Source organism: Pavona decussata, unplaced genomic scaffold (genome assembly GCF_977016875.1).
Source record: "Pavona decussata unplaced genomic scaffold, jaPavDecu1.1 SCAFFOLD_156, whole genome shotgun sequence".
NCBI classification, from domain to species: Eukaryota; Metazoa; Cnidaria; class Anthozoa; order Scleractinia; family Agariciidae; genus Pavona; species Pavona decussata.
In genome coordinates this window covers 2,302,350-2,326,528 of record NW_028145568.1, presented here as the reverse complement: position 1 = coordinate 2,326,528, position 24,179 = coordinate 2,302,350, and the positions used below count along the sequence as shown (strand labels likewise).

Below are 24,179 nucleotides of genomic sequence, written 5' to 3'. Positions count from 1 at the left end.
GTTTTCTCCCTACTAAAATCAAAAGCCTATTTATTTCAGCACACTGCTTTGAATTATTTAGAAGGGTGGAGACTTCGCTGGAAAGGTGGTAAGATTACAAAACGAAGTATCACTTTAAACTAAATGTAGCCAATCGGCATCAGATATAACATCTTATATAAGAGGCCTGTTGATTCTTGAATTGTTCCCATCAGTATTCTTAGATTCACAATTCAGTCCACGCGTGTTTTCGCAATATAAGTGAGTTCTGATAAATTCGAAACGCTTGCCTCGAAAACTCACTGTTTACAGCTTTTCATGTTACTGATCAGGACCCTTTTTCTTGCCGAGATTTTTCCAAGGCCACAGTATTTGTTGTAACCTAAAGCCGGCTTCTTTTTCATGCTCAGCGTTTGCAGCTTCAATCCGATTTTCCTCAAACAGATATACAATACTTGAATAAGCTGGTCAAGCTTCAAGCTAGAAGGTCATTTATTGAAAGCCACAATTAATATAGCACACCAAAAATGAAATAACGTTTGTTAAGAACAAATAGCATTATCTACGAAAGATATCAAATCTCATTATGGGTTATAATAATTAAAAGGCTAACGGTGGCAGAAGCCACAAAGCTCTCAACAGTTAGAATTATTGCTACCGCATTGTTTAGATTAGTAGCTCCTCCGAAATTATACGTACCAAGGAAAGTTTTCCTCGCCTTCTGTCGTTGATCTTAACATCCTTATGTACATAACCTCATTTTAAATGAAGGTTTGTAGTAGGCTATGAAAAGAAATCCTAAAGAAATTCAGGCTTGAACGGGATGCCAACCTATGACCTTATTTGTGATAATAATACAGTGCTATCAAGCCAACTGGGAGCTGGTCATTTTGTGAATTCGTAACATGATATACTCGTAGAGGTTGTGAGATTAAAGTGAATATAGGCAATACATGCATATGAAAATTCATATATTTGAACTGTGAAAGAAGGAATGAATAAGTGAATGATCATCTCAGGTATATACGCAACATAAGCATAAGCGAAAAGAAAGCCTCAAAAACAAAATTCAGGCTTGAACGGTATTCGAACCCATGACCCGTCTGTTTGGTCGGTGTAGTGCTCTACCAAAAGGACATTTCCCAGTTGCTTTGAACCTTATTGTAAAAGCGAGCCTAAGTCAAAGTTTTTATTTTGAAAATAAGTTTTCATTCATATGCAAACAAAACTAATTTTCACGTGAAAAGTTTTGCACTTAACCTCGCTTTCATAATGAGGTTCACAGCAACTCGGAAATGGCATATTGTACTATCATGCCAACTGGGAGTTGGTCATATTGTGAATTCGTAATATATCCGTAGAGGTGATGAGATCAATGGGAATATATATAAAGCGAACTGGGAAAGAAAGAATAAAGAAATGAATGATCATCACAGTTTTATACGCATTTGAAGCAGTAGCGAAAAGAAAGCCTGAAAAAAAATTCAGGCTTGAACGTTCGCTACTACTTACTTATGCTCCGGCCCGTACCTCAACTTTTTGTGAACATTTTTAAAAAAGATAGAAATGGTTGATTGATATATATTTGTTTTCAACGCGTGTGGTGTGTCACATTTGTACTAGCAACCATTCGGTCGTTAAGTGAAGTCAAGAATTCGACGGTCAGTGTTTTCTCCCTACTTAAATCAAAAGCCTATTTATTTCAGCACACTGCTTTGAATTATTAGAAGGGTGAAGACTTCGCTGGAAAGGTGGTAAGATTACAAAACGAAGTATTATTTTAAAATAAATGTAGCCATTCGGCATCAGATATAACACCTTATATAAGAGGCCTGTTGATTCTTGAATTGTTCCCATCAGTATTCTCAGATTCACAATTCAGTCCACGCGTGTTTTCGCAATATAAGTGAGTTCTGATAAATTCGAAACGTTTGCCTCGAAAACTCACTGTTTACAGCTTTTCATTTAACTGATCAGGACCCTTTTTCTTGCCGAGATTTTGCCAAGGCCACAGTATTTGTTGTAACCTAAAACCGGCTTCTTTTTCATGCTTAGCGTTTGTAGCTTCAATCCGATTTTCCTCAAATAGATTTACAATACTTGATTAAGCTGGTCAAGCTTCAAGCTAGAAGGTCATTTATTGAAAGCCACAATTAATATAGCACACCAAAAATGAGATAACGTTTGTTAAGAACAAATAGCATTATCTACGAAAGATGTCAAATCTCATTATGGGTTATAATAATTAAAAGGCTAACGGTGGCAGAAGCCACAAAGCTCTCAACAGTTAGAATTATTGCTACCGCATTGTTTAGATTAGTAGCTCCTCCGAAATTATACGTACCAAGGAAAGTTTTCCTCGCCTTCTGTCGTTGATCTTAACATCCTTATGTACATAACCTCATTTTAAATGAAGGTTTGTAGTAGGCTATGAAAAGAAATCCTAAAGAAATTCAGGCTTGAACGGGATGCCAACCTATGACCTTATTTGTGATAATAATACAGTGCTATCAAGCCAACTGGGAGCTGGTCATTTTATGAATTCGTAACATGATATACTCGTAGAGGTTGTGAGATTAAAGTGAATATAGGCAATACGTGCATATGAAAATTCATATATTTGAACTGTGAAAGAAGGAATCAATAAGTGAATGATCATCTTAGGTATATACGCAACATAAGCATAAGCGAAAAGAAAGCCTCAAAAAAAAAATTCAGGCTTGAACGGTATTCGAACCCATGACCCGTCTGTTTGGTCGGTGTAGTGCTCTACCAAAAGGACATTTCCCAGTTGCTTTGAACCTTATTGTAAAAGCGAGCCTAAGTCAAAGTTTTTATTTTGAAAATAAGTTTTCATTCATATGCAAACAAAACTAATTTTCACGTGAAAAGTTTTGCACTTAACCTCGCTTTCATAATGAGGTTCACAGCAACTCGGAAATGGCATATTGTACTATCACGCCAACTGGGAGTTGGTCATATTGTAAATTCGTAATATATCCGTAGAGGTGATGAGATCAATGGGAATATATATAAAGCGAACTGGGAAAGAAAGAATAAAGAAATGAATGATCATCACAGTTTTATACGCATTTGAAGCAGTAGCGAAAAGAAAGCCTGAAAAAAAATTCAGGCTTGAACGTTCGCTACTACTTACTTATGCTCCGGCACGTACCTCAACTTTTTGTGAACATTTTTAAAAAAGATAGAAATGGTTGATTGATATATATTTGTTTTCAATGCGTGTGGTGTGTCACATTTTTACTAGCAACCATTTGGTCGTTAAGTGAAGTCAAGAATTCGACGGTCAGTGTTTTCTCCCTACTTAAATCAAAAGCCTATTTATTTCAGCACACTGCTTTGAATTATTAGAAGACTTCGCTGGAAAGGTGGTAAGATAACAAAACGAAGTATCATTTTAAACTAAATGTAGCCAATCGGCATCAGATATAACACCTCATATAAGAGGCCTGTTGATTCTTTACCTCAACTTTTGTAAACATTTTTAAGAAGGAAAATTAATTGACATTTGTTTTTAATGCGTGTGGTGTGTCACATTTTTCTAGCAACCATTCGGTCGTTAAGTGAAGTCAAGAATTCAACGGTCAGTGTTTTCTCCCTGCTTAAATCAAAAGATTACAAAACAAAGTATCATTTTAAACTAAATGTAGCCAATCGGCATCAGATATAACACCTTATATAAGAAGCCTGTTGATTCTTGAATTGTCTCCATCAGTATTCTCAGATTCACAATTCGGTCCATGCGTGTTTTCGCAATATAAGTGAGTTCTGATAAATTCGAAACGTTTGCCTCGACAACTCACTGTTAAGCAGCGGTCACTTACGAGAGAGTCTTGGAAACAATATTTGAGAGAGTTGACAAAAATGTTTTTTAACGAGAGTGGTCTGTTTCAAACTGGGTCACGTATCACGTATCTACTTAAGTTAACATTCGGTGAAGTGAAGAATTTTATTTCTAATTATGATCTGGCAAGTACCTCAACTTTTTGTAAACATTTTTAAAAAAGATAGAAATGATTAATTGATATTTGTTTTTAACGCGTGTGGTTTGTCACGTTTTTACTAGCAACCATTCGGTCGTTAAGTGAAGTCAAGAATTCGAAGGACAGTGTTTTCTCCCTACTTAAATCAAAAGCCTATTTATTTCAGCACACTTCTTTGAATTGTTAGAAGGGTGAAGACTTCGCTGGAAAGGTGGTAAGATTACAAAACGAAGTATCATTTTAAACTAAATGTAGCCAATCGGCATCAGATACTAATCTTTTGATTCTCGTATTGTTTCCATCAATGTTCTGTTCACAATTCCTCCAGCGTGTTTTCGCAATAGAAGTGAGTTCTGATAAGCTCTCAACAGTAAGAATTATTGCCACCGCATTGTTTAGATTAATAGCTCTTCCGAAATAATACGTACCAAGGAAAGCTTTCCTCGCCTTCTATCGTTGATCTTAACATCCTTATATTAAATAACTTCATTTTAAATGAAAGTTTATAGTAAGTTATGCTATCTTCTTGTATTCGTTTATTTAAAGCCATATATCGTTGAAAATAAATGTTAACCAGCATCGATACTTGATAAAGCATAGCTTTTTAGCATCATATCATTATTGATTCTATTTAATTCTATCCGTGCTGTACTAAAAAATGATTTTAATCATTTTATTGATTTTTATCATTTTAATCATTATCGTTTTTAACGAAAAACGGGACAGCACTGGACCATTTGTTTTAGCAATGTTTTAATGTTTAATGAATTGCAGTAATAAATAAATAAAAATTCAGTTGGTAAATTATTGATTTTTCGCTTGCCTATGTATAAGGTTACCATATTTTGCATTCTTCAATCACTTTTACATAGTCTCCTAAAACGCTTTTATTTTCTTTTTTCTTTACTTTTGTCTCACCTTTTCTCTCAGATATCCACATATTAATTCAGAAAAACCTTAGCCCATAAAAACAGGTCCTATTTTTATTTTAAAAAGGTAATGGAGCAACAGAAGTTGCTTAATCACAATATGGTGTAATAAAGAGAGTAGATTGAAAATTCATAAAATCTATACAAACATTCATTTTAAAAGACATATTTCCCTTTCTTCTTAGATCAAAGAAAATCAAGAGACATGAAGCTATCTTGTTTCTCTACTTCGGCTCTACTTGTTCTACTGTTCATCACTGGGATTGATGCTAGAGGAGGAAAATTGAGGACATTACAAAAGGAGGTTAGCAATTACTGTATTTCCTCAAGCATGACAGCGTTTATTTCAAATTTATGATCAGTTAACTTTTCAAAGTCCATAAACTGAAATTTAGATAACTTATTCTCCATGATGCCAAGGAAATCACTGAACATTTCAATAAACATTTTACAGAAATCAGTTCTTAGACTTGCTTCCACGCAACATTCCGCATGAAACCACGCCAGGTAAAATTCCTGACGTTATTAAAACTACGTCGTCTGCACCAGATGGTATTTCGCGTTTGGTAACAAAGGAGGTACTTCCGATAATTTGTAATACCTTGACGATCATGTTTAACAAGTCAATTGAGCGAATCATAAGGCACATCAAAGGATGATTTAAATACCTCCCCACCTATCGCTGTGCTTTCAGCAATCGCGAAAATCTTTGAAACGATTGTTTACAACCAGTTTATTTTTATTTCAATCAACACAGTCTCAAAAAGACCCATTTGAGGAAATGGAGTATCATTTTTTTCAGTTGAAAGAGTGAAACTAACGCATTTTAAGAAACAAAGCACGGGAAATGTAAAATGACTTTGACATAAAATTTATACGTTTTTGGTTCCTAGAAGGATATGCAACATAACTTGAAGCCAAGCTAAGCTAAATCATGCGATTTATTTCAGGTTGCCGAACTCAAAGCTCGGCTGGACAAGGCAGGCCAACCTGGGAGCTTTGCCTTACTCGATGACAATGGCCGTCTGCCTCAAGACCGCCTTGATGCTGGATACGACAAGTATTCAGCATACGACTTGGCCTGGCAGTCACTGCACATGTCGGCCGCTGCTGCCTGCAGAGGAAGCACCGCCTCAGGAGGAGGTGGACCCTGGCATAACACAGTAATGGTGAGAAATACCGCTGACAAGAAGTCCTGCACTGAGATCTGTGCTCCAACTGTTTTCAGAATCTGCGACGGAGAGGTTTCCGTGTATGGAAAAAAGGATAAGGCTACAAAGAATGGGCAGATCGTGGGCGCCTTTTACAACTACAATTGTGGCGGTCGACAAAACGGGGTGAACGAGGTATCCAGTTCTGACGAAACCGTCATGAATTACGACTACGACTATTTTAGCTTCTGCTGCTGCCGAAAGCCGTAAACAGAAAAGTGTTCTTGGCGTTGCTGTTAGCACGGCATTAAAACTATAAGGGTGATAAGGGTCGATAGGAATACATCAATCATTTATTGTTAGAATGTCTGGGAATAAAAAGGAGGAAGTTAAACCAAATAAATTATAGCTTTCAATGGTAAGCACTTCTTCTCATTTATTCATAGTATTCAGCATGAAATTTTCACCGCTCGTCATCTAACCTTTTAAAATTATTTGACTCTAAACCGGGGGTTTCCAAGGTTGAACACGTTGTATACAGAATCCCATGCGAGTGTCGACGTTCTGTGTACATTGGAGAGACACGGCGTCTTTTTTGACCAGATGAGCAAAGTCGGGCTGACAAAGAACGAAATAGAACAAGAAAAATAACCTTCCTCTACCGATCAGCAAACGGAAAAGGAAGGCCCAACTACGCCACAATCTAGATATCACAGTAAACATCGACTGAGCGGGAGGGGGATGCCAAGATTGTGAGCAAGAACTCTAAAATAGCTTGACATAGACACTTTAATCGCTTTTGGTACCACTAATATTCGAGGAGAAGTTAATTTTTTGTAAAAATTTGTTTATTCGCACCGCACGGCTCTTATGTGTTTGTAAACACATAAGTTTCAAAGCTCTGAAAAAGTTCTACCAAACACCAAAGACTATTTTTCCTTATTCTCCATTTCTTAACGTTTATTAAGAGACTAGAATTATCACTATAGGAGCGGAATTGACACAGTTTTGAATTTCCAAACATTTTTCCCGGGCCGCTAACTTGCTCTTAAACAAAAAATATTATCATGACGTGTAATTCGACGGCCGTTTACAAGTTATTTGTAAACGAAAATGTTTTCTTCCAGGCACTAAACAATCGATAATTTTCCTTTATGTTACGTGTTTCAAACTTGTATACAGATACTTTAAACCTTTCGATACCACCAATATTCGCAGAGAAATTATTTCTTGAACATTTTGTTTTGGAGTCGTGTACATGCAATGCATTTGCGCCGCTCTGCTTCCATACGCTTGGACTGTATAGACACGCACAAGTTACGGGCCACAACCAAGCGTTAAAGTCTTTTAAAATTTTTTTATAAACGGCCAGAATTATTTAAGTAGGAGCAATATTATCCGAGCGCCAAATATGTCTGGGGACCCTGTAAGCAACGACGACCGCCCTCTTCAGCAACAGCGCTGCAAATGAACAAAACAATCGCTCCGCATGTGCATTTTAAATTTTGGTACATTTCTTTGCCGTCCTCTGCAAAACAACAACGAGAAATGACCTTATATAAGGTTTTGTGGAGAACATGAGCAAACAACGTTGAATTTTTCTTTCTCTGTTAACTTGAACGCAACTCCTACCAATTTAGGCAACTTCCTAGCAGCTAGAGTTTACTAGTCTAATGCGTTTCCGAGTAACAATCAATAATTTGTCTTTATTTGACGTGTTTCTAGCTTTACAAACATTTTAAAATCGTTTTGATAGGACAAATATTTGCGGAGAAAGTAATTTTTGAACACTTTGTTTCAGGACAGTTTAGTTTGCACCCCACGGCTCTCATTCAGTTGTAAACACACTTAAAGATCTGTGCCAAGCAACCAAGAGCGATTTCTCCTTCTTCTCCTTTTCTTGCAAAAATTACAGAGAGATTTAAGGCTCGACGTTTCGGAATCATCTTGACTCCATTATCAAGAGAAAAAATCAGTTTGTGAACGCGGATATTTAAATAGGCTAGAGCTGAAAATTAACATATAATAGATGGTTAAACAAATACTTTAGCGCGAATTGAATCAGTTTGCACGTTCAGTTCTGATTTCAGTTTGCGTATGAAAAGCATCTCATAAATGAGGCAATCAAATTTGCTGGTGCATTTCGCAAGAACGTGAAACCGTTCTAAAAAACGCTGTGGTATCTGGTCATTATGTTGAAGATGGTAGTGTTTGTAAATGGAAGACGACTTTCTTTTGTGTCCGTCTACGTGCTCATGCAGGTGCCCACGCGTATACCCCACATATCCTGCATCGCACAGGTTACATTTAAATTCGTATACTACACATTGTTGGTTGACAATGGAGGGCTTGGCTTCTTGCACCTTAAGATCTTCATTGAGTTTTCGACTCACAAACACAGGTTGGATGGCAGTTCCTACTTTTAAACTTAATTTACTTAGTTGCTGTTTCGCAATGTTCGCTGAACTCTGATCTTTAAACGGTAGGATGACTCTAACGGTGTTTGCTTTCTCTTGTGACGATGGATAGGGCTGTGGATCAGATACCTTAGTGTCGATAACCTTTTTGATGGCCGTGTCATTTAAGTGTTGTGGGTATTTAAGCTTACTGAACACTTCTCTGAGCCGGTCGCATTCTTCGTGGAAATGTGACCAATCAGAAGATAATCGGTAGGCCCGGTCTAGCATGGTGTTAATTAAGCACCGTTTATAACGATCATCTACGTGGCTCTGGTAATGAAGTAGAAGGCCTGTATTGGTGGGCTTGATGTAAACCTTGGTTTCGATCTTGGGAGCTCGATTAAGTAATTCCACGCCAAGAAAGGGAAGCGACCCGTCATGTTCGGGCTCCATAGTGAATTTCACGGAAGAATGGCAATGGTTGAGCGTGCGTAAGAAGTGGTCAGCGGTTTCTCTATCGGGCATTATAGTAAGAGTGTCATCCACATACCTCCAGTAGAACGGGGGTACCAAGCCATCCTGTTGCAGAGTTTCCTCGATGGAGCACATGAAAACATTTGCAAGCAATGGGCCAAGAGGAGAACCCATTGCTACTCCGTCAATCTGCTCATACAACGACCCGTCAAACTGAAAGAGCTGGTTATTAGTAGCTGCTTTAAGGAGGTGGACCAAATCTGCTTTAGTGAGGTTTAGTTTGGTGGTTTGATTAAACCAGTCTTTGGCAGTCCGTACAGGTGGGCTAGTCTAGAACCTTTAGGACGAAGAGAGTCGGCGATCGGCTTAGGTAGTATCCTACGTAAGAGCTGGCCATGCGAACGTCTAGCCATGCGCCCAATACTATCGGCTACATAGACATATAATTATGCACTGGCCAAGTGGCTTGAGGATAAACTGAAGCCCTTATCGTATAATCAATATACGGTATCTGATACTTTTCAGTTTGTGGACGAAATACAAGGCTTGAAGATCAACAATGGTGAGCTTTTGGTGTCTTATGACGTAACTTCGCTGTTTACAAATGTGCCTCTTGACGAGACGATTCAGATACTGGCTGACAAAGCCTTTGCTGATGACTGGTTTAATCAAACCACCAAACTAAACCTCACTAAAGCTTGCCTCATTCTTCTTTCAGCAGTTGGAGGTTGAAATTTTTTGATGATTAAACTCTGAGTCGCTATTTTGCAAGAAAGCTTATTTATTGATATCGTGTTGACAGTGTCTGGGACCGGAGCAGAGGTTTATAAGATTATTGTTAACTTATTGTTGTGTAGCCATCTGAATAATTGTCTTCTTTTGCGCATTTGGTTTAGACCTCTTGCATTCAAAGAACAAAAGGAAGCTGTGAAAGGAGTTGTCATTTTTTGATCGAATATTCGTTATTCAAAAAGGCGATAAACGTTGTTTATAAAACACTTAAATTTGGTAAAAATCAATCGTTCTGAGAACCCTTCCTTGCTTTCCAAATGCAGCAGTCTAGCTGTTTTAATTTTAGTACAGTGAGCACACATAATTTTATATTTATAGAAATAAAATAATTTTGGACGTGTCATGAGAAACAAACGGCACCAGATGCCTACAGAGACTAAAATGGGTACAAAGGGAATCGTAACTGCAAACATACCTACGAAATAGACAAAAAAGCACAAGAACCAGAATACACGTAAAGAAAAATCCATTTGGAGCATGCTGAGGAATACTTGGTAAAAGCCAATGAAAAAGAAAAAATGAAATGAAATAACCTCAGTTCGGCCGAGCCGTTTCTCCGCTACAGATATTTAATGTTAGATTTCAGCTCAGATGTTGTTTAGATCCGCTTCAGATTGTATTCTAATAGGCTCCTCGTCGGAAGAAGTTTTGACAAAAATCTTACCGTCTAAAGTCCAGACAGATGACAGGATTTTATCCTTTCTTTTTTTCAAAGCCTTTGATAGTAGGTCTCTTCTGAACGTTGTCAAGTTTTCGTTGATGTAGATGCGGTTTTGAGATTCGTCGGCTGGAGAATGATGTGGGAAGATATCGCTGACTTTAACATTTCTCAGCTTGAATCTTTCTCTGTAGATCTTGGCTTTAGCTTTATGACTGCAGAATTTTGCTATTATGGGCTTATTGCCCTTTTTCCGTTGAAGTTTATGAACGATCTCTATGTCATCTTGTTCAATATCGACATCAATCTTTTTGGCGACGCTGATAACAACATCCTGTGCGTTAGCGTACAAACATTCCGGTATGCCGTGAAACTCCAGGGAATTTTTACGTGTATACTGCTCAAGCGAATCTAAAGAAAACCATAGATTTTGTGTTTCGTCTTCCTGATCTTGTAGTACTTTTTTAGTGCTATCGAGTTCTTCTTTTGTCTTCTCGAGTTCCTTCCTCAGCATTGTATTCATCTGGCATGTCGTTTGGTGGTCCTTCTTTAGTTGTCTTAGTTCATTATCATTGAAGTCCACCGCTCTTTTCAAGTCGGCGAGTTCCTTTCTGAAGTTTTTGTTTTCCTCAACGATAGTAGCCATAGTAGCTTGAATGTTAACAAGCATACTTTTAATTTCTCGTAGGCTCGGTTCTTCTTCTTTGCTGCACGCGGTATCACTTTTATTGTCGGAGTCGTCTGCCATGTTGGATTTCTTGGCGACACTAGTATTTTCTTCCACGGATCCTCTGTCGCCTCTTTTGTGTTTCATCAGACTTAAATCCACAATAAAAAGCTTTCTATATCGATTTAGAGGCGACCCGCTTTATCATAGACTTGTATTTCGAGGCGGAGACGGCCAAAGCTGCTCAGCTTACAAAAACGTGGCCGCTTCTGGCGAGGCCGCGCATGCTCTTTTGTTTGCTCCTTTCGGCATTATTGCGTACGCTTTTCCGCTTTTTTGGACAACCTTTGTCGAAACAGCTGTATGTAACTGCAGAAAGGATGAGGAACTGGTACTTTTCCCGTTAATCAGATTATCCCGTAAATGTTCATGAATGTGGACGTGTTGTTTTGCCGGATGGTGTGTCGTACTTATAGCTGCTAATGTACGGAGTTCCACTGCAAACTCAGACTGGTTTGGTTGAAAAACAAAAAGCTACATTCTATAGTGTACAATAAGATATAAATTAATTCAAATTAAAAAAAAAAGATATAGCTAAAGTTAGCATTTCCTAGAAGGTGACAATTAACCAATAAATTTAACAGTATCAACATCCTATTTTCGTTTTTCATATTTTTTTTAAGAAGCCCCATCGGCCATCCGCCATCCACCGTCCGCCGTCCCCCGTCCGCCATCCGCCTTCCGCCATCCGCCATCCGCCATCCGCCGTCCGCCATCCGCCATCCGCCATCCGCCATCCGCCATCCGCCATCCGCCATCCGCCATCCGCCATCCACCATCCGCCATCCGCCATCCGTCGTCCGCCATCCACCGTCCGCCGTCCGCCATCCCCCGTCCGCCATCCGCCATCCGCCATCCGCCATCCGTCGTCCGCCATCCACCGTCCGCCATCCGCCATCCTCCGTCCGCCATCCGCCATCCGCCGTCCGCCATCCGCTGTCCGCTGTCCGCATCCGCCCGTCCGTATCCACGTGTTACAGAGGTCATAATAATTCATGAAAACAAAAACGAAATCTTCCATAATAAAAATAATAATATTTATTAATTTATAGTTACTTAGTTGTCTTATTATTCATCTTGTATTTTTTTATTGGTTTTAATGTAGGGCTCCTATGAAAACAGATATACTATTTGTATTCTGACGGGATTACCCTAGTTAAGTAAAGGTTTACTACTAATAATAATAATAAATAACGATAGCAATGATAATAATAATAATTGCCCCCGCAGGGTTTTGGCCCAGAGGCCAAAACCCGAGGGTATCTGTAAAACGCGGACCGGATGGCTGCTGATGGCGGATGCGGATGGCGGATGGGAAAATGCGGATGGAAAAATGCGGATGACAAAATAAAATAAAAAAATGAAAAAAATGAAAAAATGACATAAAATAGAAAGTATAAATATATAAATAGACAGATTAACAAGAAGAAAAAATTTGAATGGAAAATAACAACAACAATTAACAAAGGACTAACGTTACCCGAAAAAAATCGCCAGTAAACAAAGAACGGCGCTGGGACTTAAAGAGACCACTAAACAAACCATCAATTTGCTTTTAGTCGGTAGTCTTCATAAGACGTGTTAATAATCCTTGCGTTCCGTTCGTTGAATCGCTTTCTTTGCTTCCCGTTTTTCACTCGTATTTCTTCTATTAAACCGGGAATAAAAAAAATCGATTAAATGGCGTTAACTCAGAAAAAGACACGCACACTAAAACGCCATGAAGTGCGACTTTTTCATTGAGAATGTTCAGGTATAACTATATTATTGAATCTCTCACTAGCGCTCCTCTATCAAACCCTATATTTGCAGCCATGTTTGGATCGCCTGTGGCTCTCGTAGGAACGGGACCTCGATTTTCATTATGGTTTCTCAACTGTGGTATTTTTCCCGCCGAAATGATCATGTGGTTGATCGGTTGCAATTTTTGTAAATGGCTGAACGTTCTCGGGGAAAAAAAGCCAAAACAGATTCATACGGTACATTGAAAACGCTTTAATCATGGCTCACAGCTTTGTATGAATCTCACGAGTCTCCCGCACGCAACGGCGACTTGGCCGTCACTTATCACATAGACCTTATCATTATTTAAGACGCCACCTCGGCGGATGGCAAACGTTACAGGAATTCAGTCCGTTGATAAAACAAACAAGCGCACAGAACGTTTATTGGAAACTAGAAAAGAATGTGCAGGGGCACCCAAAGGAATATTTCAGGAAAATATCTGTTCGGATTGAAGGTTGCCTAAAAATTTCGAAAGTTTTCGCCTAGCGATCTCCTAGACTTTTCGAGGTTTTTCGGAAAACCATCAAGTTTCCCTAGAATTTTCGGAAATGATGTGCACACGTTTTATAACATTGTAACGTTAGTCCTTTCTTAATTGTTGTTGTCATTTTCCATTCAATTTTTTTCTTCTTGTTTATACTTTTTATTTTATTTTATTTTTTCATGTTTTCATTTTTTTTTTTTATTTTGTCATCCGCATTTTCCCATCCGCCATCCGCATCCGCCATCCGCAGCCATCCGGTCCGCGTTTTACAGATACCCAAAACCCGAGGAGGCACCCTAGGATTCCCCGCGTGTATACATATAAGGAATTTCAAAATGTAAGAAAGTAAGTACTGAAAGTAAATTTGTTAGTATGCGAAAAAAATTTCGATTTGATCAAACTAGGCGCGCACGGTGGTCTCGGATACTATTTCAGCAAGCGCGCAAGGTGCTGTCGGGTAGCTGTCATTCTGCAACCACGAGGTCTTCGAGCAGCGTTTGACGGTCTTGCGAGCAAGAGTTTGCGTTTCGTCGTCCTCTAGCAGCTTTTCGAGTTCTTTCTAGCAGTGTTTCAAGGTCTTGCAACCACGAGTTCGCATTTCGCCATCATTTAGCAGCATTTCAACCACGAGTTCGCGTTTTGCCATTTTCTAGCAGGTCAAGGTCTTGCAACCACGTAGTCACGTTTCGCCATCTTCTGCATCTTTAGCAGCCTTTCAAACCACGAGTTCACATAATTATACATACAATACTTTGCTGTTTCACAAAACAAAACTGTATGACTGTAATAGATTTCAATGTCAAATTTACAGAGAAATATGCTAACCAGTTACATGGATGTTAACTTCAATAAATATTCAAACGTTTCTTTTTAATTTTAACATTCGCATGCACAGTATTTATATCCAGTAAAAACCATAAACAGGTGTTAAACAGATCTTCAAAAGCGGGGCAGCTCTAGTGAAGACTATTACTAGTAATAATAATAATACAAGAGTGTGCACAGTAATAAGAAATAAATCGGTATTGAGATGCCGAAGCCATGGGGCTTATATGGCACAAGTCATACAGGATATGGAAAAACTTGGGTCTGATAAATTTGAGTTAGCGCTTTAAAGGGTACCAAGCAACGTTATCTAGCTATTATGCCTATGGCTTTACTGATTTTTAAAGTGATAAATCAAAGTGTGGTTTCCAAGTTAAATTTCTATCTATTAGAATACCAAGATATTTCAGATACTCCTTACATTCTAAAAGATCATGTTTATTTGTTTTAGTACCTAAGGTCATTATTTTAGGTTGAAATGTAGGGATCTTTTGGTACAGACATAAAATGACATAATTTGATTCCCTAGTATTTAGCGGGGTCTCTGTAAAACGCAGACCGGATGGCGGCGGATGGCGGATGGCGGATGATAAAATGCGGATGACAAAAAAAATTAAAAATAATAAATAAATAAAAGAAATAAATAAATAAACAATTTCTTACGCCCAATTTCTTTTAGAAGATTATGTAAAAATTACGTGAAAATTAAGTACTGATTCATGCCGAAGACTTACGCTATGGCTTGACTTTTGTTATATGTTAGGAAGTTGCACTAGGAAATAGCCGGAACAAATTTTTCTAACCGCTTTGCTTGACTTAAGGCGAGGGTATATCTGAAAGCTGTTTTCACGCCGCTTAAAATCGATTTAACGGAAATATCTCGTTCGCGTTTCAAGCAATACAAGAACCCTCAACCCTCAACAAGAACTCAAATCAATGTTTGGGGGTATTTTATAAATTGTGGGGGGATTTTTAGGTATATTTGGGAGGAGATAGTTTTTCTTAAAAGTGTAGTAAAATTTGGAGAAATAAGTAATAGTTAAGATTTGATGTAGTTTAAAAATTAGAATTTGAAGTTAAAAATTGATGTATGTACACTCAAACAGTCCTCTACTAACCTGGTGTGCTCTTGGGTTGGGGGCAACTTTCTGTTGGCGTTCCAAATATAATTTTCTTTCTTTTATCCCTTCTTTAAACCTCTTAAAATTCCATCCAAATTCACGTTTACCTCCACCTTAAGACAAGTAACAGAACTGGCAAATAGTCTCCTACGTAGACGTTCTTTGGGATCGTCACGCAATATTTCCTTCCCCACGAACGGAAATATGACGTGACGAGCCCTACGAACGTCTGCGTGGGAGGCTAAACGGCAAATCGTGTAAGTTATTTTGCTTACGATATACTGTCTACGTACGGGTCTAGGGGTAAGCTAAGCCTTCAGTGGCTGTAAAACAATGATAATAAGATTTACCTCGACAGAAGCCGGAAGACATTGGTCAAAGCTATAACTGAAATGCTACTATCGCAATTTTGTAACATGCATTAAAAACGCGATAGCTATGAATAATCCCTACCATCGTGGGCTGGACGAGCATTTTCACCATACATGTATAGTGAACACAAAAAAAGGTTAACAAAAATTGCCTGACATTAAAAAAAGGTTGAAGATCGATTGAGTTCAATCAATTCATTAACTTAACTCACCTCTTCTAAACAAAAGTTGGCTGGCCCAAATCCGCGTCGCCTTCCGACAACTCAGACATCAGTTAACCCAGGTGCGCGGTTCATTCACTCGAGCTATTACTTACACTAACAAGCCTTTCTACAGGTGCCGTGCACGTACAAACGCTCGGTGCAAAATTGACAACTATTTAGGGTAGGGTGGTGTGTCGATCAAGTACTGTAGTGGTAGTAGTGTAGTTTTCTTTGTTAAATGTTAGACTAACAAAGATGGGGAAAAAAGGACTGTAGTGAAAGTTCTTTCTTTTTCTCGGATCAGACGATACATAAAGAAAAAATGTGGGAAATCTGTGATTAATTTATTTATCAATTTATTTATTATTTTAATTTTTTTTGTCATCTGCATTTTATTATCCGCATTTTTCCATCCGCATTTTATTATCCGCATTTTATCATCCGCCATCCGCCATCCGCCATCCGCCATCCGCCATCCGCCATCCGCCGCCATCCGGTCTGCGTTTTACAGAGACCCTATTTAGCGTCAGCCTATTGGCTGTTAACCAGTCACAGAGTTTTATTAGTTCATCACTGACGTTTACTTCGAGAGTAATTAAGATTCTTTTGTGCGTAAAGTAAATTGGTATTATCGGCAGATAGATAAACTTGACATTTTGGAACAACTGCATCTGTCATCGATATAAATAAAGGAAACCATAGGTCCTAAAATCGATCCTTGCATGATCCGCAAGGAATGTTTTACTTGTTTGAAATGTTTGACCCAACGTGGGTTGTCTGAGTACGATCATCTAAGTAAGAAAAAAACCAACCATTAATGCCTCGACCGTACAGCAGAGACTTGCCTGGCGGGCAATATGGATTTTGAGTTTTTATTGAAATGTATTGGGTATTTCCCAGACTACCTTTCGGCATTGTCTCGTACCCTTTAACGCTTTTTTGGACAACCTTTGTCGAAACAGCTGTATACAGTGCAACAGTCCAAGCGCATGGGAGCAGAGCGGCGCAAATGCATTGCATGTACACGGCTCCAAAACAAAATGTTCGAAGTCGATTAAACTATCTGTGTAAAGCTTGAAACACGTAAGATAAAGACAAATTATCGATTTTTGTCTGGAAGAAAGCATTTTTGTTTACAAATAAATTGTAAACGGCCGTCGAGTTACAGATAAACATAATATTAAATATTTTTTGCGAAGGCAAGTTGAGCGGCCCGGGGAAAATGTTTGGAAATTCAAAACTGTGTCAATTCTTCTCCTATAGTAATATTTCTAGTCTATAAATTAACGTTATGAAAAGAAAAATACGGGAAATTACTCATTTGTGTTTGGTAGAATTATTTCAGAACTTTTAAACTTGTCTTTACAAACACATGAGAGCGGCTGTGCCATGGGTGCGAATAAGAAAAACACGACCACAAAACAAAATGTTCAAAAATTAATTTCTACACAAATATTGGTGGTATCGGAAGCTATTTTAGAGTTCTAAAAGTTACTGCTACTGATCACGAGCGGGAGATATAGGAAAATGTGAGGCTTCTTTAAACTTACTTTTCTTCGGCGCGCGCGGAGCTCCGCTAAAAGAACTAAATAACAAGATTTTCGAAAAAAAGATTTGCCAAAAGCTTTTTGAGATGCAGGTATAAGAAAATGAAGACCAATATTTAGACCCTGAATTTATTGTTTAAAGCATTCGCAAATTTCAGCTATGACTTTCTAATTGCGTTTTTATTTCTGTTATTTGACACTGACTTTAATGTCCTTCGGTCATACTATTCACCTTTTCATGGACTACCGTTAATGTCCGTTCGGCGTTCCGCTCATACTAATTTACCACGGTAGTGCCAAAAGTGAGAATATATACTGTGAATACATAATGTTCCCGCCACTCCGCGCGTCCAGGCCCTCCACGCCATCACATCTCTTCCCCATTTGCGGATAAAGTTCAAGGGTGCGTTAGTCTATGTGGTGCGCAATACAAAGAAAGAAACGAATAAATATTGTTACTCACAAATAAAGTTTTTGTATCTAGTGTCCTTTGTAGACGTTATTTTCCTTCTGGGCATGTCATGGGCCGCATGTCTTTGTTCACGGTCATTATCACGGTTAGCCTCCCACGCAGTCGTTTTTAGGGGACTCGTATTACCTCCTCCCCAGGAGTTAATACGAGCCCCCTAAAAACGATTGCGTGGGAGGCTATTTAGTATTACGGTCTGATCGGGGATGTTCAGCTCTCTGCATACGTTCACCTTCGACTGTGTCGACGTTTCATCTGGGCTTCTCTCATCAATGCTGAGGTTCGCGTATTCAATCCGTTGGCACCGCGTTTTCACCGCGGTCTGTTCTGGGCTGCTCCGAACCTGCTCTATCAACAGTAACAGCGTCGGGCTCAAATGCGTCTTCACTGTCGGAGTCATCACACTGAACCGATTCTCTACAGCCGTTCTTAAACAGCCTCTAATCCGCGTAGTTCCTGGTACGAATGTCCACATCGTTCTTGGCTGTGATCATGCTTGCCTTGACACCAATAACCACCTTTGGAGCCGGGTCATACAGAGGCGTTGAGCCGTGTTTCCGTTCTTGGTTACACAATACCGTGTCTCCGACTTTGATTTTCATCACAGCTGTGTGTCTTCTTTTATCCGCGTACTGCTTCATTTTCAATTTCTGCTTTTTGTCGCTATGGCGGATCACCGTGTCGTCCGGATGTTTAGGTTGTCGCTTCACCTCTGGGAATTTTCCCCGTAGTTCCTTTGTTCGGGCTGACTCCGGTTGTTGCATGTTCAGTTGCTCTCTATGCTCTTACTCCCCTGCGCACTTTATACCTCACCTGTTTGCCTTCCAATGCAGCGATCCGTGCAGTTTTCTTTATTCTCTGCATAAATCTTTCTACGTCGCCGTTGGCTTCTGCCCACCCTGGTGTGACCTTCCGGTGCTTGAACCCTTCTTCTTGTAAGTATTCTTCAAACTTATGGTTATTGAAAGGTAGACCGTTATCCGATTTGATCTCCTTTGGCACTCCATATGTGTCAAACACCCTCTTGAACACCGGAATGGTTACTTTTTCGCTAGTGGATCCCACGAATTCGACCACTGGGTATCTGGAATATTGCATAAATTTGAGAGTAGAATACGAGGGCGAGGTCTCCTTTAGCCATACGCCCGCACAAATCCACGCTGACCTCATCCCACGGTTTCCTCGGGTAGCTCTGTCATCTTCAGTGGATCGCGATGTGTTTGGGGTGTGTTAGATTAACAGGTGATGCAAGTGGATACAAACATGTCACATTGGGAGTCCATTCTCGGAAACCATACATGTGCTCTCAGAAGCTGTTTAATTTGTCCATATAAGCCCTTGATGCCCCTCATGCGCTATCTCTACCATCCTCTGCCTGAGTTTTGCCGGTACAACAATCCTGTCCCCTCTCAAGACCATCCCGTCTACTATGGTGAGTTCATGGAAAACGTGCCTGTATCCCTGTATGCTTGAAACCTTTGTGTCTATCCAGCCTTGGTTGATACACTCCTTAAATTCTTGTAGTGCCGGGTCTTCATCAGTAGCTTCCTTCACTTGGTCTCTGGTGACAGCTCTGGGCGCGTTGCACGTCACAACGTAGTTTACATGGTGGCGTACCTCCTTCGTCCTTCTCATTTCGAATTCGTAACACTCGAGGAGCGACATAGGGTGCTGTGATGTGTAGTCAGATATGTTTTTTCTTTCCCGGGCGGTATTCGACCAGAATTCCCTTTAGCTTTTCAATTCCCTGGAACCGGTCCTTGAATTCCTGAGATCTCCTTTACATTGTTGGTTTCTTAAGCTTGATTGCTTTCCTTTGTAATCGCATTGGTGACCTGAATCATTTCAAGGTCTCTTCTGTCTATGTAACTAAGAAACGGTGCGGTCTTTTATTAGCTGCCACGTGACCACTTTCATTTTCGTCTTAGATTCCGTAAGCTCTTCAAAACAACCCAGCACCAGTAGCGTGTTTGCCTCTGCAGCAGCCCCGTACGATTTTATTTGATATCTTGATTTTCTGATCTTTACTCTTTAGTCCAGGCCGAATTCCTTGAACATTAAATCATCCATAGCGTTGACCGTAGCACCGCTGTCAGGTAGCACCGTGACGCCAACGCCACTAATTAGCACTTTTTTAGGGGCCTATTGTCCGACGGTCCCATGGGTTTTACCTCTTGCAGCATGCAAGGGGACTCTTCGTCACTGCTGTCAGACGACGTGTCCGTATCAAGAAATGGTCCATTGTAGTGAGTCAAATTCGTCTTCACAAGTCCAAACAAAAGCCTTTTGTTGTTTATTGCGCTTGGGGAATTGTTCCGAGACTCGGCGAAGATGAATTTCAAATCGTCACAAAATTGTCGGCGTGTCAAATTAGCGGCACTAAGGGAGAGGGGTTTGGAAAGTTGCGGAAGATTTGCTATTATTGTTATTGACCCAAAGCAAGAAACCTGGAAATGCTAAGTTCTTTTATACGATTTTGGATCAGTTGATAATAGCGCACAGCACAACGCCGCAAAACAGTGAAGCTTTTACCGATGGTTTCACTTGGTCAAGAGTTGTGAATTTCAAAACTAGCTTGCCTTACACGTAAAAAAAAAAAAGAAAGGAAAGACGCGGAAACTCGCGCTTTGGATTGGAAAAGTCGCCCGATTAGACCGTTTGATTGAAAAGGATCAATGTGGTCGTTGTCATTTAGTCTTAAAACAAAAGCATCGGTTGCTAGCGCGGCTCTTAGTTAGTTTTAAAACTGGATCACGCTTTCACTCGCGACGCGACGCTTTCGCCAAATATGCAAATTTCGAACTCGTGCAGTCATCGGCTATTTTTGAATTTCCCTCGTGAATTTCGCTATTGTAATAACAGCGAGTTTGAATTTCCCTCCTGAATAATTAAGCCTTTGTTTGGCGCTAAAGCTATTGTTTCAAAATCTCCTTTTATGGCCGTATTTGCGACGCTAAACAAAGAGCATTGTCTTTGAATTTGATCAGCTTTTCTTGATACGCAGAGTTTTGCTCGCCAACTTACGCTAGATTCCTTGTGGCCTTAACTTCTTGCTTGCTTTTACACCATTTCGCAAAATGGTTTCTTCTCCCGCATCGTGTACACTGCTTTCCAAAAGCCGGGCATTTTCTTGGTCCACCTTGGTGCAGCCAATGTTTCCGGCAGTTAAAGCACGATTTTTCTCTACTTCTGTCCGCTGTGGTTTTATCGACCTCTTGCTTGACGGTAACATCATTTGGCGCTTGACTGTCTGCTTTCGTAGCGTGTTGGTCGTCGTTTCAAGGCCTCTGGCGTATTTAAGAGCTTCGACTAACGTTAGCTGGTCTTGTAACAACTTTCTCCTCACCCTTTTGGATTTACCGTTCTCTATCATGGCCATTAGTATCTCAGTATCTAACCAGCCTGCCGGGAAATCACAGTTTTTACCTTCTGCTGTGAGCTTAGCGATGAACGAATCCCAGGTTTCGTCTTTGCCTTGTTTGATGCAACGAAATTTATGTATATTGAACAGCCGGTTTGGCGATTCTTTGAACTTGTTAAGTAGCGCGTTGATGGCTCCGTCCAGATCCGTTCCCATGTCAACAAGCTGTCCAAATATATCGAGAGTGCTTTCAACTATCGAATCTAACAATAACGACCGTTGTTGTGCTTGTGTGTGATGTTGTAGGCTTTCAAGTCGTTGTCTTTGAATCGTTTGGCATATTTTTTACGAAGCGTTCGTAGGCGTTTTCAGGATGTTTCCAAACATCGAATTCGGGAAATTGCCTGTATCTAATGTTGACGGCCATTCCACTTCTGTCTTCGTCGGCAATTTAATGTCCTTAAGTCATAAGGGACTTCAGACTTCAGACCTCGGACTTCAGACTTCGGACTTCGGACATCATACTTCGGACTTCGGACTTCGGACTTCGGACTTCGGACTTCGGACTTCGGACTTTGGCCTTTGGACTTCAGTCATAAGGGACTTCAGACTTCAGACCTCGGACTTCAGACTTCGGACTTCGGACTTCAGACTTCAGACCTCGAACTTCGAACTTCGAAACTAAATGCGTTCATCGCACTTCCTGAACAATTTCGATAAGTTTTTTATTCAAAACTTGTCTCACTCATACATACGAACTGTTCCAGTTTTGGCCATCCGATCGTCGTGGACTTCATTTCCAAGCTAATTTATATAGAATAAGCTTATCCTTATCTACGGGGATTCCTCTAAAACCATAAAAGTTACTGTAAGAAAAGTAATTTTCTTCGTTAAAAAAATGGGATTTTCCATTTTCCGAAGAAAACGGTCTGTCAAAAATTGGTTGCCATGGTAACATCAAAGTCGCTGAACACTAACAGTAACCACAGCAAGTTGTTCCCAGAAAAATGTCTGAAAAAGTAACCAAATCTCATGGCATTTCTTTAAATATAAAAAAAAGTTCTCACATTCAAAGTCATTGTGGGCAGAATCTGCCCCCCTCCCTCGCCTTCTTTTGTTGATAGGGTTGGGGTTGACTAGATCTCCCTTCCCAAAATATTCCCATAATAGAAACAAATAAATGGGGGAAACTTATTGAACTAAGCTTTAGCTACTCATCCATTTTTATGACGAAGCATACAAAATAAGCAAAACATATGACATAAAACAAGGCCGGTTAAACTATGTCACAAACAGTCGATCGTGTTTTCGGTATGTTATATTTAGTCACTCGCTTATCGTTTTGTTCTTACAGAACTGCTGTGATTCAAGTCTGAAGTCTGAAGTCCGAAGTCCGAAATCTGAAGTCTGGAAAGCCAAAATCTCGAAAATTACTATATCCCTAAAAAGAAAGTAATCTCGTAGAATGTAGTGCAACTCGCGGTTACCATATGCAGGTGTATACATACATTTCCAAAACAACTCGACCTCAGTCCAGTTGTAGGTACACACTCAGATAGATAAAATGACATTTCCAAAGACCGAAGTCTGAAGTCTGAAGTCCCTTCTCAGCCACGGTAATACACTTATTCATGGCTACCGTTAATGTCCGTTCGGCGTTCCGCTCATACTAATTTACATAGTGGCAAAGGTGAGAATATGTACTGTGAATACATAATGTTCCCGCCTCTCCGCGCGTTCAGCATCGCACCGACATTATTTAGGAATATACCGTGAATTAATCCTTTTTTTCATTTTTTTGTTTAATCTAAAGCCGGCGACACACCTGGCAATTTTATACCCCGATCGCGGCGAATTTGATCGCCACCGATTGATGCGGACACACTTGGCGATTTTTTACGCCGATCGCGGTGATGTGGCGATTCATGTGATAAAATCGCCCAACCTGATGGGTTAACTTTACCAACGATTGGCAGTAATGGCCGTAGAAAATCACGGGAACGGACACACTTGGCGAATGCCGACGAATTTAATCTGACATACCAGGGATCGGCGACTTATACGCCGATCGCGATCGCGGCGATCGGCGAAAATCGCAATCGCTCCACCGGCCACACCTGGCGATTTTCGCAGATCGCGACGATCGGCGTATAAAATCGCCAAGTGTGTCGCCCGCTTAACTATTATTGCATGAAATCGCTACCCGCCTCGATTAGCATTTAGCTATTTTCGAGTAGCAACAGACAGTGCAAAAATGTATGACTGTGTAATAAAGTTGAAGTTGAAATTGAAGGCCAGAATTATTTTATTTTTATTAGGAACAATACTGACTGAGTTCTGATTTTTCAAACATTTTTACCCGAGCGCCAAATATGTCAGGAAACCCTGTTAAGCAACGACGACGGCAGCGACAACGCTGCAAATGAACAATGAACAAAAACAATCGCTTGGCATGTGTATTTTAAATTTTGGTACATTTCGTTGCCATCCTCCGCAAAACAACAACGTGAAATGACCTAATTCAAGGTTTTGTGGAGGACATGAGCAAACGACAGTGAATTTTCCTCTCTCTCTCTCTCTCCCTCTCTCTCTCTCTCTCTCTCTGGCTTGAACGCATCTCCTACCAATTTAGGCAAATCGCTAGCCGTTTACAAGTCTAATGTGTTTCCCAGCAACAATCAATAATTTTTCCTTATCTTACGTGTTTCAAGCTTTACAAATATACTTAAATCGATTCGATAGGACAAATATTCGAGGAGAAACTAATTTTTGAACATTTTGTTTCGGCTGGGGGCAGTTTCGTTCGCACCGCCCGGCTCTCGTGCAATTGTAAACACACACAACTTCTAATTTTAATTAGAAGTTGTGTCTTTAAGAGCTTAAAAGCTCTTAAAGATCTC

General features: G+C 39.9%; 3 protein-coding genes across 3 annotated transcripts in view; 1 reads left to right on the top strand and 2 right to left on the bottom strand.

The window, feature by feature from the left end:
* LOC146465230 (blastula protease 10-like) overlaps positions 1–24,179 on the bottom strand; it is a 532,877-nt gene that overhangs the window by 248,076 nt on the left and 260,622 nt on the right. The window lies entirely within an intron of this gene.
* LOC146465259 (uncharacterized) lies at positions 4,169–6,474 on the top strand. Its single transcript, XM_085128569.1, has 3 exons — positions 4,169–4,197; positions 5,098–5,216; positions 5,863–6,474. The coding sequence occupies exons 2-3, from the start codon at positions 5,118–5,120 to the stop codon at positions 6,331–6,333; spliced, it is 570 nt and encodes a 189-aa protein (XP_084984695.1). The 5' UTR covers positions 4,169–4,197; positions 5,098–5,117; the 3' UTR covers positions 6,334–6,474.
* On the bottom strand, positions 8,057–9,125 carry LOC146465258 (uncharacterized). The gene has a single exon (XM_085128713.1). It carries the CDS (start codon positions 9,108–9,110, stop codon positions 8,097–8,099), a length of 1,014 nt encoding a protein of 337 aa, XP_084984839.1. The 5' UTR covers positions 9,111–9,125; the 3' UTR covers positions 8,057–8,096.

Bases quoted from the DNA above. Each gene is read 5' to 3' on its own strand.
- LOC146465259 (XM_085128569.1), top strand. From the start codon at position 5,118: ATGAAGCTATCTTGTTTCTCTACTTCGGCTCTACTTGTTCTACTGTTC. The intron at 5,217-5,862 runs GTTAGCAATTAC...GATTTATTTCAG, and splicing joins TGAGGACATTACAAAAGGAG to GTTGCCGAACTCAAAGCTCG.
- LOC146465258 (XM_085128713.1), bottom strand. From the start codon at position 9,110: ATGGGTTCTCCTCTTGGCCCATTGCTTGCAAATGTTTTCATGTGCTCC.